At 57.6% G+C, this 16,642-nt stretch overlaps 1 protein-coding gene across 3 annotated transcripts; it reads right to left on the minus strand.

The window, feature by feature from the left end:
* Positions 1-46: 46 nt before the first annotated feature.
* FHOD1 (formin homology 2 domain containing 1) lies at positions 47-16,442 on the minus strand. 3 transcript variants are annotated; one of them, XM_025268827.2, is made up of 25 exons: positions 16,150-16,267; positions 12,400-14,467; positions 8,173-8,279; positions 7,711-7,775; positions 7,382-7,449; positions 7,200-7,305; positions 7,029-7,123; positions 6,651-6,762; positions 6,473-6,567; positions 6,220-6,363; positions 5,948-6,081; positions 5,651-5,866; positions 5,495-5,518; positions 5,053-5,106; positions 4,086-4,201; positions 3,388-3,998; positions 2,923-3,078; positions 2,522-2,704; positions 2,317-2,436; positions 2,078-2,239; positions 1,225-1,415; positions 941-1,133; positions 700-862; positions 425-625; positions 47-352 (listed from the first exon to the last, which is right to left on the minus strand). In XM_025268827.2, exons 2-25 carry the CDS (start codon positions 12,496-12,498, stop codon positions 270-272), a joined length of 3,498 nt encoding a protein of 1,165 aa, XP_025124612.1. In that variant the 5' UTR covers positions 12,499-14,467; positions 16,150-16,267; the 3' UTR covers positions 47-269. The 3 variants fall into 3 exon arrangements, with proteins under 3 accessions (XP_025124612.1, XP_025124610.1, XP_025124611.1); XM_025268825.2 differs by lacking the exon at positions 12,400-14,467 and having other exon boundaries at positions 16,150-16,442; XM_025268826.2 differs by lacking the exons at positions 5,053-5,106; positions 5,495-5,518; positions 12,400-14,467 and having other exon boundaries at positions 16,150-16,442.
* Positions 16,443-16,642: the final 200 nt, after the last annotated feature.

Raw genomic sequence — 16,642 nt, forward strand, 5'->3', positions numbered from 1 at the left:
CGGGCCCAGCGTGGTGGGTACCCTGAAGGAAGAAAAAGACTCTTGATTGGCTAGGAAAACTTTATTATGCTCCATGTATCCAGGGAGCTCACACATGCACACGCACATCCACACAGGCACACACAGCTAATACTGCTCACGGCACTGGCCACAGGCCCAGAGTGGCCCTAGAGTTGAGAAGAGGTCCAGAATTCTGCTTTGGTGCCTCCTCACTGTAGTCTCCTGCACTGTGGGCTGTGGCCCAGATAGGGGTCCCGGAGGCAGCACCTTCACACTTCCAGGCCAGGACCCTTGCTCAGTCCAAGTGCCTGTACCAGATCCTCTCCCAGCCCGCTCTTCAGCGTCCGTCTCACTGCAAGACAGAGCAGGGTTGGTGGGGCTTGATGGGGTTAAGGTGGGCAGTGGGCATGCAAGGAATACTCACAAGACTTGCGGTTGCCACGGGAACGCTTGCGTTCCCTAGCAGCTAAGGCACGGGGGCTGCTCTTGGTCACTGATTGCACCAGCAGGTCCATGATCTCATCTGAAGTGTCACTGGGTAAACTGGAGCCTGGAGGTTCTTCCGGGGGTACAGTGGAGGGCCCCACTGCTGTAGGCATGACTGGGGAGCTGCTCTGGACCATGCCTGTGGGAGCCAGGTAAAAAGGTCAGGCTAGAGTGGCCCCAGAGCCCACTGCCCCCAGCAGCCACTGGTCCCACCTCTGCTGCGACGGCCATGTGTGGCATCCTCGGGCTTGCTGGCCAGCAGACTCTTCATGGTGGCATGACTATCAGCATCACCTTCTCCCGGCCCACTGCTCACAGCCACAGGGACAGACGGCTTGCTGGGGGTTTCCCCAGCCACACCTGAGAACTTCTCTGTCTAGAGAGGGGGAAAGGGGTGAATGGGGTGTAGAAGAAAACCACGGGGGTGGCAATCAAGACCAGAAGGCACACCCACCTCAGTGATCATACGTCCCCGAGTCTTGTTGCGCTCACGGTATGTGGCCCGCTTCTGTTGCTGCTGCAGCACCCGGTCCCGGCAGGTCCGATACTCCAGTGCGAACTCCCGCAGCGTGTGGCAAAACTGCATGATGCGGACCTCGCGGGCTGCCTCTGCCGTGTACCCCAGGTACAGCAGGAAGGCATGGAACCTAGGTGGGTGGAATGGAGAGGAGGTCTGAGTCCTGCTTGGGGTCTGAGGGATGGCGGTGGCGGTCTTGCCTCTCTCTGCAATGCCCCCACCTGTTGCAGACACGGCGGTGTACGACCCTCAGCATGGCAACACGGCGGGTACAGTGCACCAGGAAGTGGGTGAGGCGGGCACGCAAGGCTGGAGCCAGATCGTGCTTGGCCAGGCTCCGCAGGCTGTCTTCAGCTGCCCGGCTCCGGCGCTCCAGCTGCCCCAGGTTCTCAGTCAGCTGCTCAAAGTCCACCTGGAAAAGCAGGGGGTAAACATGCAATCCCCCCACAGACAGACACTGCCTAAGGCTACCTCTGTGCTGGGATGGTCAGCCTGGGCCCTGAGCAAACAGCAGATCCGACCCCTGCCATCCAAAAGCTCCCAGTCTCCTGCAAGAGACTAGCAAGTCCATGTGATACAGTAGGGAATAGAGGTTTCTTGGGATAGTGAAAGTGTTACCTGCTCAGTCATGTCTAAATCTTTTTGACCCCATGGACTGGAGCTCACCAGGCTCCTCTGCCCATAGGATTCTCCAGGCAAGAATACTAGAGTGGGTTGCTATTCCCTCCTCCAGGGGATCTTCCTGACCCAGGGATCGAACCTGGGTCTCCTGCATTGCGGGCAAATTCTTTTACCATCTGAGCCACCAGGGAAGCCCCTTCCTGGGATAAGTGGCAGCTAAACAGACCCAAAACTGAGTAGGTGTAGCCAGGCCAAGAGAAGAGTGTTTCTGGCAGAGGAGAGAGCCCACACGCAAGCCTGGAACCTGAGCAAGCCCTGGCCCGGCAGCCCACTCGGGGGAGGGAGGGAAGTGGTGCCCCTCGTGCCATGGCCAGCCTTAGTCAGGCCCGTTGGGTGCTAACCTTGGTGCAGCGGGCCAGGGCAGGGATTTCTGAGTAGAGGTCGGGTGCTGACCTTGGCACAGCGGGCCAGGGCGGGGATCTCCGAGTACAGGTCGGAGGAGTCGGGCCGGGCCTGCAGCACCAGAGCGCACAGGTGGTGCAGCAGGGGCTGGCGGCGCACCGTGTCCTTCACTTCTGACACCTTCTCCAGGTAGCTCAGCTCAAAGCCGCTGCTCTGAAACGACCCCGTCTGAGCCTGGGCCCGGGCGGCTCCAGAGTCCCGGTCCCCACCCTCACAGGCTATCAACTCACCTGGGAGCCATTGAGGAAGTTGCCCACAGCCAGCAGGGTGGCCAGGATGCAGCGGAAGGTGGCATTTTGCACCAGTTGTTCCATGCCCACTTTCAGGTCGAACAGTGGCTCTGCAATTTCCTGGTAGGGGAGATCAGGGACTCAGACTACACGGTCATCATGCTCCCATGTCCCTACTGCCTGTCCCATCCCATGACCCAAGTACCCGCTCCATGCTGTCATAATCCAGTTTGAAGGCCCAGAGTTGTAGGCGGGCAGCCAGGCCCCCGATGGAGGCGAGAGTCATCAGGAAATTCTCAGCTGGGCCCAAGGGTACGTCAGGATTGGCCAGCTGGGCCTCCTCGATCTTCTGCCGCTCCTCCTCCGTGGGCATCATGGTCAGTAGCTTCTAAGAATGCACCCACCACCCCACAGAGGCCACTCAGTGCTGGCCTGAGGCCTTGGGTATTGACCTTGACTCCTCCCTAGGTCATCTGGGGCAATCCCAGAGTCTGAGGACTGCTCTGCAGAAATGCCAAGCCCATGCCCACCACTGGAGGGACAGGAAGTGGCCACCAACCAAAGGAGAGGGCCCAGCTCCCCACACCCTTCACTGTGTATCCCTACCTCGATGCCATCCTTGCTTACAGCAAACTCATCAAAGTTGAGCAGGGCAGCCTTGATCACGTGCACAGGTGGCAGTGTGGTTAGGCCGATGTTGATGGCATTGCTGCGCTTGGGGTCCAGCACTGTGGTCATTGTACGGCGGCCCTCACCAGCTTTCTTTGACATTGTGGGAAGGGCAGTATAAGACTGGGAAAGGGTCTAACGGGCAACAACCTAAGAGGGCACACCAAGGCCCCACTCTCAGTAGCCCAAATGGTGCAATTACCCCACAGCCAGGGCTCTGGGATGTGCAAGGCCTTGGGATGGGCTTAGATGCTAGTTAGGGATGGGCTAAACCCTCATTGAAGGACCTCAGACAAGTCCCCCCTCCTTTCTTTGTCTCAGTTTCCCCAGCAGTTCAGACCCTTGAGCTCTGGCTCCCTCCCCTCTCCCCTGGGGTTACCCCACAGATGAGGATGTGCTTACCTTGGAAGGCAACACGTCCTTGGCTCGGGACTCAAACAGGTGTTCTAGCCGGGCTGTATCCACTGAGACAGGCTCTAGTGAGGCCCACAGGGTGGGGCTGGGCCCAAAGCGACTGCCAGAGCCTCCACGGACTCCAGCCAACTTTAGCTCCCGCCAGAAGAGTTTTACTGTCTTCCTCTTGGTGGGGAGGGCAGGGCCATCAGGTGCTGAGTGGGGAACAGGGACAGCAGGGGGTGGGGGTGGGGTTGGTGGGAAGGGACTTTTGAGGGGTGGGGGAGGTGGAGGTGGAGGAGGTGGGAGGCTTCCAGAGAGCAGGGGTGGTGGGGGTGGTGGGGGTGGGATCCCTTTCTCCGCCTCCACAGACTCCATGTTCAGCATGTCCTGGTCTTCATCCTCCCCCAGATCTGAGAAGTCCAGGTCCCCAATGCAGAGCCTGGGTACACGGGCAGGGAGCTCCCACACAGGCTCAGCCTTGGGGCTTGGTGGGGCCAATGGCTCCCTGGGCTCTGGCTCAAGGCTCTGCTGGGCACACAGCAGGATTCGGGGGGCAGCACTCTGGGGTGTCCTGGGTGCAGGGGTGGGTTCCTGAGAGTACCTTGATTCTCGGGTGTCTAGACAAAGGGAAGCAGCTGTCAGTGTCATGTCTTCTCTAGAGCAACAGGGCAACGTGGGTGGATACTGCCCACCCACCCACTCACCTGGACACCCGTCCATATCATCCGGCATGGCACCGGCCAATGTTTCTGCCCGGCCCTGGGCCAGCGCAGCCTGCTTTTCTGTTTCTGCTGCTGCTACATTCTCCAGGAACCGGGCTCTGGGGGGAGGAACTTGTCAGTGAAGGTGTCTGACATACCCCAGCCCAGGGTGGTGCGCATGCCTTGCTGGGCCCCTGGGCACTGCCCCTACTTGCAGGCACACACAGACACACAGGGAACAGTCCATGCGCTGAGCAGACCAGGACCTGCCCAAGGCCAGTCCCCATTCAGTCTTCCACATTTGGGGAGGTCACTACCAACCCAGTACTCCTAGGTCAACAAATGGGAAAACTTCTATGTGACATCTAACTTGCAGTCTTGCTGTTGTTCATGCTCATGCTCACTGTTCTGATTCTAGACAAGGACCCTTAGAGCAGGGGAAGGGGCTAGCTGTCCCAATGGCCACACCAGGCTGTCCCTCCCTTGGCAGGTCTGGCAGCTTCCAAGAGCCATGACCGATGCCTAGAGAGGGGCCCGGTAAATGACAGGCGCTCAGTTTATGTTGACATAATGAAGGTGATCCCGTCTCTTTTGGCCCCTCCAGCCTCTGCTGGCACTCAGTCTCTGTCCTGCCCTTAGACAGAGGTTGCTCCTCCACCTCCGCACCGCGTAGCACCCTAGGTCCCTCCCAGCACTAATCCTGGGCTGAGGATCCAGAATCGGCTCCAGGTTGGGAATTCACATCCTCATCACTGGTCAAAGCTGTTAAGGTGCCACGGTTAAAGTACAGGGACCTCTATGACCTCAGTGAGCTGTTTTCCAGTGCTTAGTCCTTGGGTATCTGAGGAGGCATAAGTCTGGGAGAGCCCCCCAGCTCTGGTTGCATCAGGCACATGCAACCCCCGCTGGGGGAAGCAATGCTGAAGCCCTGAGCACATGGCAGGCCTGGCAGGCTGGCCTCTGTACTTACTCCAGCCTGGCCTCCCCAGTAGGGACCTGGGGGACAGGTGGGCTCTCAGGGGCCCTGGGTCGGGGGGATGAGAGGAAGAAATGGTAATTGTGGTGCCTGCTCCACCCTACAGTGCCCAGTTGCTCACACCCACACAGAGCCGGGCAGTGATATCAGGGGTCCCTTCCCAGTCACAATGGGAATAGGAGGGAGTTGGGGAGGCGTGATGCGAGGAAACTGGAAATGGAGAGGAGAGACGGACATGACGCAGGACAGGGTGCAGTAAAAGACAAAGACAGCGAAATGAGAGAGTCACAGGCAGTGACAGAGAAACTGAGACAGAAGGGGGTAGAGAGACAGATGACATTGACAATACAGGTGGAATGCCAGAAAGAGATGAAGAAAAGCCGCAGAAGGACGAGGTCCAGTCAGAGCCGAACCCCACCCCCCAGCAGTCACTTACCAAACAGGAGCAGTTTGGTGAAGTCTGGAAAGAAAGAGAAAGCACGCGTTTGGCAGAGAAGTTCGGGCAGAGGAGGCGGAGGGCCCGTGGAAGGGCGCAGAGAGGAGGGACAGATGGAGAGAAGACTCCCACGACAGCCTGTATCTCCCTACTTACTTGTAGACGCTCCTCTCACAGGAGCTGTCGGATGAGGGCGCCACGGAGACGCTAGGAAAGAGTCTCAAGGTGCTATGGAGGCCAGAGGCAGGGCCCACGGGGCTGGAGGCGGGGCTTGGAGGTGAGGCGGGGCCTACGGGGCGGGAGGTGGAGCTGGTCGGCAGGACCAGGCTGGCAGCGGAGGTGGAGACGACCGGAGAGGCGGGGCCTGTGGAGCTGGAGGTGTGGCCTGTCAGGAGGCGGGGCTATTCCTGGCTGATCCACCCCTCCCCAGGCGCCGAGGTAGCTTGTTCTTACCCAGGCTCTGGGGAGCGCACTTCCAGAGATCGGCGGCTCCTCTTGCCCTCCTCTGAGGAAGGTTTTCGGCGGGTGGTGCGCCGCCCACCTGTGACGACTTCTTCGAGGTCTCCATCCTCCAACCGCAGGGCGTTCTAGCAGAGTTGGGCCCAGAAGGGAGTGGCTGAGGCCCAACTCGATGGAGTGGGGCCCTGGATAATGGCGCCCCCTCTCTTTCCTCCCCTTCAGCCCCTCCTTCCCCTCCTCTCTCCGGCCCTGATGGCCCAGCCCACCTCATAGAGTACAAGTTGGGCTCGCAGGTCGACGTCAGTGCCCGCCTTGCCCAAGTGGTGCTGGATCAGTGCTTCCATGCCCTGCTGCTCCAGTGCATCTGTCACGTCGTAGAAGGAGTCCTGGTCCGGGAGGGCTGCCAGAGTCTGGAGGGTGGGGATAGGAGGGCAAGGCTGAAGCTGATACGGATCAGAGGACAAGAGACTGAGCGGCCTAGGATGGCCCTGGGTTTCCCCTTGGCTCCCCACATCCCACCTTGTTGATGAGGGTGACAGTGTACACCAGCAGCTCGGGGTCAGTGCCGTTCTTCTCCTCCAGGATGGACACCAAATTGGCCCACGGAGGAGCACCTGCCACCCAGAAAGGGGAGAGTTCACGTGGGAACAAGTAGGAGAGAGGGTTCCCAGCGGTGGAGGGAGGGACAGTCTCTGACCCGTGGTGCTGGCCACAGAGTTGACTGCACGGATGAACAGCGGTGCGTTGCTCTCAGAGTATTCCACGAACACCAGTAGCAGTTTCAGGGCTGTCTTCACCACCAAGCGGGACTGGGGGGAGGGGTCACCACGTGTGAGTGGGGCTGGGGCCAGACCTGTGCTGGCTCCTGGTAGGGAGGAGAAAGGGCTCGGGGGGGGGTGGACCCAGAGAGGACAGTCTAAGCAGAAAGAGCCATCTCTAGGACCAGGTGTTGAACTGCCTTTGAGGCTTAGAGGGGCCACAGACCCACTCCATTCCAGCCCACTTTGCTGAGGAAACTAAGGGCCAGAGAGAGGCAGTGGGAAAAGGGTGCGTGGCTGGGTGGAAGGCCACTTACCAGGCTGGCACACAGCGTGTACAGCCACTGCACGGTCTCAGTGTGGGCCACCACCCCCAGCATCCCATCCACAAACAGCATCAGCTGGCCTAGGGCTGGGGACACAGGGACAAGAAGAGGTCAGGAAGGGGTCACTGAAGGCAGGGATCATGGGAGAGGGGTGGGGCTGACCTCGGAGGATGTAGGTCTGGTAGTTGTGGTCAGCAGCGGCGCCCACGCGGGTCAGGCAACTCAGCCCCTCAGAGTGCACGAATTCAGGCACCAGGTCCTTGTCCTCCTGGGGGCACCAAGGGGGGTTTAGGGGGGTGGGGCTCAGCCTGAATGCCCATCCCCGGCCCACCTCTGAGCCTCACCTGGAAGATCTGCTTTAGTGAGAAGAGGGAGCGGCGGAGCTCAGGGCCACTGGAGCCATACAACTTTTCTGCAAGGGGTAGGTGGGCATGGAAATCTCAAGGGGACACAATCACAACTCCCTGACTCTGGGCAACACTTATCACAGTCCAGCAGCTGCCCTGGCCCTGGGAGAAGGGGTCAGGACAGGAATAGGAGGGGAAACACATCCTGCCTCTCATCTGTCCTGTCCACTGTCCAGCACAGGCCTGAAAGAAACTGAGCCAACTGGGAAGCGGGGTGTATGAAGGGGGTATAATTGCTGGATATGCTGATATCCTCACACACTCACCTAAGATGGCATTGACCCTCACGGAGAGCTGGGTTCGCAGGATCAGAGTAGGCTTCCGCCCTTTGCTGGAATCAAGTAGCCTAGTCAGCAGTTCTCAGCCCTTTCCTGGGGTCCCTCCATCCATGCCAAGGCAGCCAAAGACCTCCCCGCATGCCAACCCTCCCTGGCCCAGCTCCTTCATCACCAGCTGCTTCTCTGAGCCCAGGGGTTGTTCAGATAGGAAGGTTTGCGCAAACACAGGCATCTCAGTTATGTGGGTGAGCCCCCACTCCCATCCCAGGCAGCAGGTAACACTGGCCAGGCCTTGGGATTCCCCTGGCATGGTTCCCCTGGGCAGCAGGAGGTGACCCACAGCCCTGGCTAGAGATCAGGTGTCTTGGCCACTGACCCCTGAGCCAGCCCCTCCAGCATGGCGGCAAGGGTGGGAGCCAGCCTCGCCTTCCTGACCCCATCCACTCTGACCTGATCTCTTCAAAGAAGCCCTCCAACATCTCCCGCTGCTCTTCCAGGGACAGCTCAGGGTCCAGGTAATATCCAGATGGAGACACTTGCAGGGCACAGTCCTCGAGCTGGGGGCAAAGGGACCAGCTGTCAGGGCTGGGAAAGAGGTGGCAGGAGTATGCATGGAGAGCCCATGACCTCCTACCTCCCCACCCAGGGTACTGGCAGAGGCCTGCACTGCAGCCATGCATTCCCTGAGCAGTCAGTTCTCTTGGGCCTACTCTGTGCAAAACCCATGCAAAGAGCTTTCTCGTGGCTCACACCTACCCAATTTTTTAGGTTTCTGATTAGATAATGCTTTTGGGGGGCTGTGCCAATGCAGCTTGCAGAATCTTAGTTCGCTGATCAGAGTTTGAACTTGCACTCTCGGCAGTGAAAACGCAGAGTCCTAATCACTGAACCACCAGGGAATTATCAGATAATGCCTTTTTGCAAAGCCTTCTTGGACTCCTCTAGCCATTGCTATGCAAATCCCTCCAGCCCTCATGTGAACCCTCCTCTGAGGCCTTCCACATGGCATCAGCACATCCTAGGCACTAGGATCCCTCCCCACTAACTGTGATTACTCTGAGTTCAGGCACCACGTCTGTCTTGTCCATACGACATCTGCAGAGCCTAGCACACACTTGGGGCACAGCAAATACTCCCTAAATGGTTGTTGAGCCAATACACATGAATGAGGAAGGGGGATGGAGACAAGATAGGAGGAAGTTCCTGCCTTCAAGGAAGTTCACAGCTCTGTGGGGTGATAAGTTGCAGCCACAAGCATTCAAGTCAAAGGAGAAAGTGTTAAGAATGTTGGGAGAAAAAAAAAAAAAAAGAATGCTGGGAGGTGCAAACCCAGCTCGGGGAGGATGAGTGTCACCCCAAGTCAAGATAGTGAGAAGAAGGGCTCCCAGTCCCTCCAGGCCTGAGGGTCTTTGCTTTATCCCCAAATGGGCTCTAGTCCCCATAGTTCAGTTCAGTTGCTCAGTTGATGCAAAGACTCAGACAGTCCCCATGGTCCTAGCTAAACCTCAGAGGCCTCCAAGAGGCCTATTGAGCACCAGATTTTAGGGTGTAACTCAGTCAGCCTACTGAGGGCTGCCCTGGTGGCTCAGATGATAAAGAATCCACCTACTATACAGGAGACCCGGGTTCGATTCCTGGGTTGGGACGATTCCCTAGAGAAGGAGATGGCAACCCACTACAGTATTCTTGCCTGGAGAATTCCATGGACAGAGGAGCCTGGCAGGCTACAGTCTATGGGGTGGCGAAGAGTTGGATGTGACTGAGCAACTAACACTTTCACTTTCACAGTCAGCCTATAGTGGGTCCCTGGAACCTGAAGTATAACAAGAAAGTACATGCTCCATCCATGAGTTCACTGCCCATGCCTCCCACCCACCCGAGCCTGGCTCCACACAATTACCACTGGGAACACCACCACCACCACCCGGCAGGATGCTTGGCCCCTTGAGAAATGCCGGTAGAGAAGCCTAGTGAGGTGACTCCTGAGAGTCTGAGGGCAGCACTGTGCCTCTCCTCGCCACCTCCTCCACAGCACCATGCCAGTGTGCAGGGCTCAGCTAAGTTCTCTTGACTTGAGAGGCCCAGGGAAAGCCCACCTCTGGAGAGGCAAGGCGTCTTCTGGTCTCCATCTTACTGGGCAAGTCAACCTCAACATGTGCCTTGTTGTTCTGTCAGCCCTGCCCTCCTCTGGACCCAGCCCAAGGTTTCCAGCTGCCCTCGGTCCCATGGGGTTAAGGGAGTCTGGCTCCTGCCCCTGTCCTGCCTCCGCTTAGTATTCTTGCTCATGCCTGAGAGCCTGACCCGGCTCCTTCCTGGCAGTTCAGCCTGTAAGGCCCTTGGGTGACACCCCTCCCCCCCCCCTCCCCCCGGGTTCCTGCGTGGGACATAGGACAAACACTCCAGCCTGTTCTGTCCCACTTCCTGCTTGGCTGCCTGCCCTCCCCTGGGCGCCTTGGGAGGGCCTGGCCTCTCTCCCCTCCCTGGGAGCAGAGTCATCCTCTCCAGGGCCTACTGGGAATGGGCCCTGCGATAGAGAGGCAAGGCCCCAGGGCTGAGGAACTTTGTCTGGGGCCAGCTCAGCTAAGGGCAGTCCCGCGTTTCTCTTGATCCCTCTTCCCACACAGTGACTAAGCAGCCACCCTACTCCACCCCCAGCCAGGCGCAGCCACATCTCCTTCCACTTTGGACTGGAAGACTCTGGGACCCCAAAGCCACAACCCCCGCTCAGAGATCCCTCAAGTCACACACATGTAGAAGAGCTCATTCATTCAAATATTCACGAACCTGGCTAGTTTTAGGTGCTCAGGACACAACAGGGAACAAGCTACTGCCTTTGCCTTCCCTGTCTGCCAACTCTGTTGGGGAGGTAGGCAGGTTTGACTCAGAAAAAGGTCACAAATAAATGTAGAAGCACAGCCTTGGGTGCTGAGAGGAGACTGTGAAGGTAAACACTGGAGGGGTGAGCAGATTATGCCTGGTAGCAGCTCACACACCCAAGTATATGGTCAGGCAGGGTGTACACACACACACATACACATGCTACTGGCTGTGCACAGGTGAGCACATCCACAGAACATTCTCTTCCCCTCCTGCAGGCCCACATCCAGGCTCTAATTCTGTGAGCTGAGAATGGCCCTTTCCTTTCAGAACCCCTAGGATGCCCACGTCCCTTTGGGGCAGGGTCCTGAAGACTGAATGCTCCAGCACCCCCCGCCTCCTCAGATGAGCCCTTCTCTCTGTGATGGTAGCCATGGCTTTTCCAGCCACTTTGCCTATCTTATCCTGCCTAGGCCCCAGTTCTTGGGGGGAGGTCCAGAGCCTCTAGGATGATTCCCCTCCCCCCACTTCTAGCTGTCTGTTCTGGGGAGATGGAGTGGGGGGCGGGGTCAGGCAAGCTGCAGAGTGGAGACTTCCTGCCAGCTGGGTGCTGCTGGTCCCTCACAGCCCTGGCCCCTTCCTGGGGTCACCATTCTGAGCGCCAACCCTCTGGGCCTTGTTTCTTGCACCCTGGGGCTGGGCCAGCCTGGAGGCAGCCCAAACTCTGGTCCCTGCTGACAGTGCCTGGGGTCAGTACAGGGTAAGCATAGGCCCATATCTCGGATTGCCTCCAGGCTCTTGTCTTCCTCACTTCTCTGATGTTTGCCTTGGGGTGGAGGCTCCCAGCTCTAGCTCATTTTTCTCTATTTATCTGCTTATTCGTATTGAGATATTGATTTTATAATATTGTATAAGTTTCAGGTGTACAATGTAGTAGTCCACAATTTGTAAAGATTATGCTTGGGAATTCCTTGGTGGTCCAGTGGTTAGGACTCCAAGCTTTCACTACCGAGGGCCCCAGTTCAGCCACTGGTCATCCCATAAGCCGCGTGGTGCAGCCAAAATAAAAAAAATAAAGATATTTTATTTAAAGTTATTATAAAATACTAGCTATATTCCCTATGCTGTACTATATATTCTTGTGCATGCAAGCATGCATGCTCGCTCAGTCACTCAGTTATGTCTGACACTTTGCGACCCTATGTACTGTAGCTTGCTAAGCCCCTCAGTCCATGGGATTCTCCAGGCAAGAATACTAGAGTGGGTTGCCATGCCCTCCTCCAGGGGATCTTCCTGAGTCAGGGATCGAACCCAGGATCGATCCCCCAGGTAAAGAGGATTCTTTACCATCTGAGCCATTGAGGAAGCCTTTGTAACTTATTTTATATATAGCAGCTTGTACCTCTTAATTTCCTACCTCTGTCTTGCCCATTTTTCTCTTCATTCCTTGGACTCAGGCTTTTCTGGCAGCTCAAACCAACTTGTCACATGTGGTTTTACATTCAGGGCAAGCTTAGGGGACCATGGTGTCTACTCCCCAATATTTTTCATAACAGTATAATTGGGTGAGAATGCCAGGGGCAAGGAAGATGGAGAAAAGTGAAGAATTACATGCTGAAGGATTCTTGTTTTAGGAAATAATTTAACTGTTTCTTCTCCTTTCTTAAGACCTTGTGTTCTGATGTTTTCTATTTTAATTTGTTAATATGGTGTATCACATGATTGATTTGTGAAGAATCCTTGCATCCCTGGGGAAAAACCCACTTGATTGTGGTGCATGATCCTTTAATGTGTTGTTGGATTCTATCTGATAGCATTTTGTTGAGGATTTTAGCATCTATGTTTATCAGCGATACTGACCTGTAATTTTCTTTCCTCCCTTTTATCTTGGGTCTCCAATTGGACTTTGGCTTCCTGAATGAGATGACATGAATGGGCCTTGAGGGTGGGAGCCCGCATTTGTTATGCCTTCTCTGTGCCACATACTGGGCTGCCTGGTGCCTTGATTCTCCTGATAATCCTTCTATAGGTGAGGAAACCAAGGCTCAGAAATTCTGTGAATTTGCCCCAGGTTGCACAATCAGGAATGGGACCAGGGCTCCCTGAACTGATCTTGGGTTCATGGACTTTGGAAATGCTCCAGGGAATCCTGGGCAGGAGGTGGAGTGAGGGCTGGGGCCTGCGGGGTTGCCAAGGGCTAGAGAATGCCCCTCAGCTTTCTGAACTGTGCAAATACCCCAAACTGGTCCTCCCAGTTCCGGCAAGGGAACACGAATGAACACTCGCACATCGTACCTGCTGGGGTAACAGGGCCAACTTCTGCCAGGACCAAGATCATGGGGTCCCTTACCAGGCTGCAGCCCAGAATGAACAGCAAATTGGACATGCTGGCCCCAGGGAAAGCTGGGGGGAGACCATGACTCATGCTCACATCACAATCTTCTACAGTCTCCCAAAGAGATCTCCAAAGGGCTCAGTTGATCACCAGAGCACCCCATCTTATTAAGAATCCTCTGGGACACTGCCACATGGTCCCTGTCCCAGAAGGTCAGGTTCACACTTTAGCCCCTTTGCCACAGCTGCTCCTAAGGGGTAAACTGAGGCTGGAGTAGGGAGGGGCAAGGACAGGAAACAAGTACCACACCTGTTCCCCTGCAATGTTTAGCCACAGCTGGGGAAACAAAGTTGCTGGGAATGAACAGATTTCTAGGGCCATCTCTGCTGCTTGGAATGGGGGCCCCTTTGGCCTTCGCATCAGGGTCAGAGCACAACCCAGGTCCCTCTGCCTGGAGCCCAGGGAGAAGGAAGTCTGTGCCATCCCAGATGTGGCAGGGCCTTGGGATATCAGGGAGGGGCTCCAGAGGCAGGCCCAGAAGGGCAAAAGGTAGCAAAGAGGGTGGGACTGGGCAGCTTTGGGTCAGGGCCAGAGGGCTAGGTTCTCCCTTGGGGCAGGGGCCCCTGTCTCCAGACAGATCCCCTGGGGACACTACACATGACCCAAGGCACTGCCCGGACACACCCCCACCCTCCACCTCCCCAGGGCCAGGAGATGAGTCAGAGGCTGTGGCCAGGAGCTTCCTCCTAGACTGGGAGGAAATGAGCAAGGCCTTCTCAGACCTGAAAACTCTGAACATTTAAAAAGGAAGCCCTCAGCGGGGAACTCTATAGGCTAGCCACAGCCCAATGGGGTGTGGGGGGTGGAGCCCCAGAGAGAAAGCGGGTTGGGCCTCTGTCCTTTCCCAGGGATCCGGCAGGGTCTGCAGGGTTGAAGGGGGTCAGTACCCTGAGTTGGGGGGATGGGAGCAGAGGTCACTCGGCTGTGAACTGTTCTCCTGCTGGACAACTGTGCAGAGGATGAAGCAGTGAGCCTATTTTTACTCTACAGCCTGGGATGGGGAGGCCTGGGTTTTGGGGCCACCTCTCCCCTCTAGTGAGCTGTGGAAGCAGGCCTGAGTCATGTCTGTGCCCCTGGGGCACCACTTCCAGGACTAGGGGAGGGACCAGTTGTTGACAGTTCCTACAAGGAGGAGCCCTGCTCTCTGATGTCCCTGCCCCTACCGTATTCTCAGCCCTTCTTCCTCTGGCCTTCTATTCTGGGGCTGTGGTCACAGTTTATATTTGGGATATGCACATCACAGTGCATCTGACCATTCCTGGCAGAGATGCCAGCCCCAGGGAGTCCTGGCTCCAGGCACAGTGGTAACCCAGTGTCCGGGCCCCCCTATCCTGCCTGTAGGGGATATGGCAGTCCTCAGGTAGATCAGGTGGGAAATCATGAAAGTGGGGAGATCAGAAAGGACTGAGGTGGGGGTTACTTAACACATTATCCTGGTGCTTCCTTCCCGGGTGGAGCAGTGGTAAAAGAATCCACCTGCCAATGCAGGATACACAAGAGATGAGGGTTGGATCCCTGGGTCAGGAAGATCCCCTAGAGTAGGAAAATGGCAACCTGCTTTAGTATTCCTGCCTAGAAAATGCCATGGACAGAGGAGCCTGGCAAGCTACAATCCAAGAGGTCGCAAAGAGCTGGATGCAACTGAGCACACACACATATATCAATCCCAGTTCTCAGCTAGGGAGCAGAGAACAGGGCAAAGCACCTGGTGAGGCGGTGGTGGTGACGGGTCCCTAAATGAGAGGGAGAGGTAAGGGGTAATGATGATCCTCCCAAGCTCGTCCCTGATTGGAGAAGGGGTGTTAGGGCTAAGCTGTGTCCTCCAGGGGTGGGGGGTGGGAGGAATACTATGTTCCCTGTCGTGCTCCAGGCTTATTTCAGTACTGGGTGTTCCAGGAGTCTGGAGGCAGGAACCTGGCCTCAGTTCAGCACCCCTCTCTCCCCAGCGCCCATTCTGAATGGGAGGTGGCTTCTGGCTGGACGTGCTTCTATTGGGTCCACTTCGGTATGCTCCTTTGAACAGGGCAGAACAAGAAGGGGTCACCAAAAGTCTGGAGAGGGCAATGCGCTGCTATCTTCAATCCTTGTCCTTGAAGCCTGAGCTCCGCTCAGACACGCGCCACTCCCCAGGCCGAGTCTCAGCGCTTCTCCCGCCCGCGCTCAGAGGCGGGGCAGGCCCGCAGCGCTAGGAATGCAGGCTGGGGGCCTGGCGCCTGGGGCACATTCCAGGGGAGACCCCAGGCCCGGGGGGCAAGTTTGCGCAACTCGGCACCCAGTTAAGCCTGGGAGCAAGGGAGGACACTTCCACCAACTCTCGCTTCACCACTTGGTGCCGACGGGCTGGCGGGGCACCCCGGGAGGTGGTGGTGTGCCTCCCAGAGTCCTGGCCCGGAAACCGAATACGCCGGAAAGGGCTGCCTGCGGGGGGCTGAGCGCGGCGAGCAGGAGGGGAGGTAGGGCGGGTCATCTGCAAAAGGGCCTCTCCCGGCACCGTGCACGAGTAGGCTCTGGGGTGCAGGCAAACTAGGGCAGGCCGACGGTTTAAAATTAGCCCGGCTCGCTACTTCCCTTCCAGCCCCCGGCCGGCGGCTGCTGCGGAGATGGTGGGGGCGGTGACTTAAAGGGCTTTTCCACCAGTGCAGCCTCCCGCGCTCAGGATGTCCCAGGCCAGGCCGCTTCCAGGGAACTCCCCTCACCCTGTGGTCTCACCTCCGCCGGCACTCCCTAGCGGGGCCTCACCCGGCACGGACAATACTCTATCCGGAAGGACCCAATCCTGCCTCAAGACACCTCTGGTGGCCCGCCTCAGGCCCGCCCCTCCTCGTGGTCCCGCCCCCACCTCACCTAAAGCAGGTGAAAGCTGGTCCATCCTCAGTTGCGTCTTTTAGGACCGCTACCACCCAAACGCCAACGCTACCCCCATGCAGAGCAGACAGGCAGGGAGCGGACCCCGAGCGCCTCCCCAGGTGGGCCTCATTTCGAAGGGCAGTCTGGGTGCCGCAGAGTACAAGCTTTCATCTCCCTTCTTCAGTTTCCCTCAACTCGAAAGGCGTTTCCCACCGGCCAGGCAACGTGTACCTTGGGTGCTCAGCCCAAAACTTTCCCAGAGGAGTGCACCCGCTTGCTTCAGCCTCTCCTCGAGAGGCTCCCAAAAGCTTTCATAGAGCCGACCCTGAACCATCAGTCGCCCCCAATCTTTCTCCGGCTCCCCTCACCTTGAGCGGCGCCCCCAGCAGGCGGTGCAGGGCGGGTATCTGCGCGCCCAGGGGCAGCGCCCCGTCCAGGCTGCAGGTGGGGGCCCGGCGCGGCTCCGGGAAGTTGGCACATGCGAAAGGGTCGGTGTCCTCTAGGTACTGCACCCGCACGGTCACCAGTGATACAAGCTCCCCGTCCCCGCGGTCTTCCTCGCCCGCCATGGCTCCGCCACTGCCTGCCTCCGGGCGGGTCCGGGCCGCGCCGCCGCTTCTACTCAACTAGTTCGCTGTCTAGGCAGGGCCGGGCAGGACGCCTAGGGAGAGGGGCGGGGCCAGGCGGAGGCGGGGCCGAGAAAGGGGGTGGAGCCAATACTAGTCTCCGGACGCCCGGGGTCGAGGGCAGTACTGCGGTTGGTGGAGCTTGCAGCCAATCATTCAGAGGGCGTGATCGTGGTCCCGTTAGTTCACAGGCTAGTCCCGGGAAAACCCGAGCTCGCGCGTCCCCCCACCCACT

The sequence above is a fragment of the Bubalus bubalis genome, chromosome 18 (genome assembly GCF_019923935.1).
Source record: "Bubalus bubalis isolate 160015118507 breed Murrah chromosome 18, NDDB_SH_1, whole genome shotgun sequence".
Taxonomy (NCBI): domain Eukaryota; kingdom Metazoa; phylum Chordata; class Mammalia; order Artiodactyla; family Bovidae; genus Bubalus; species Bubalus bubalis.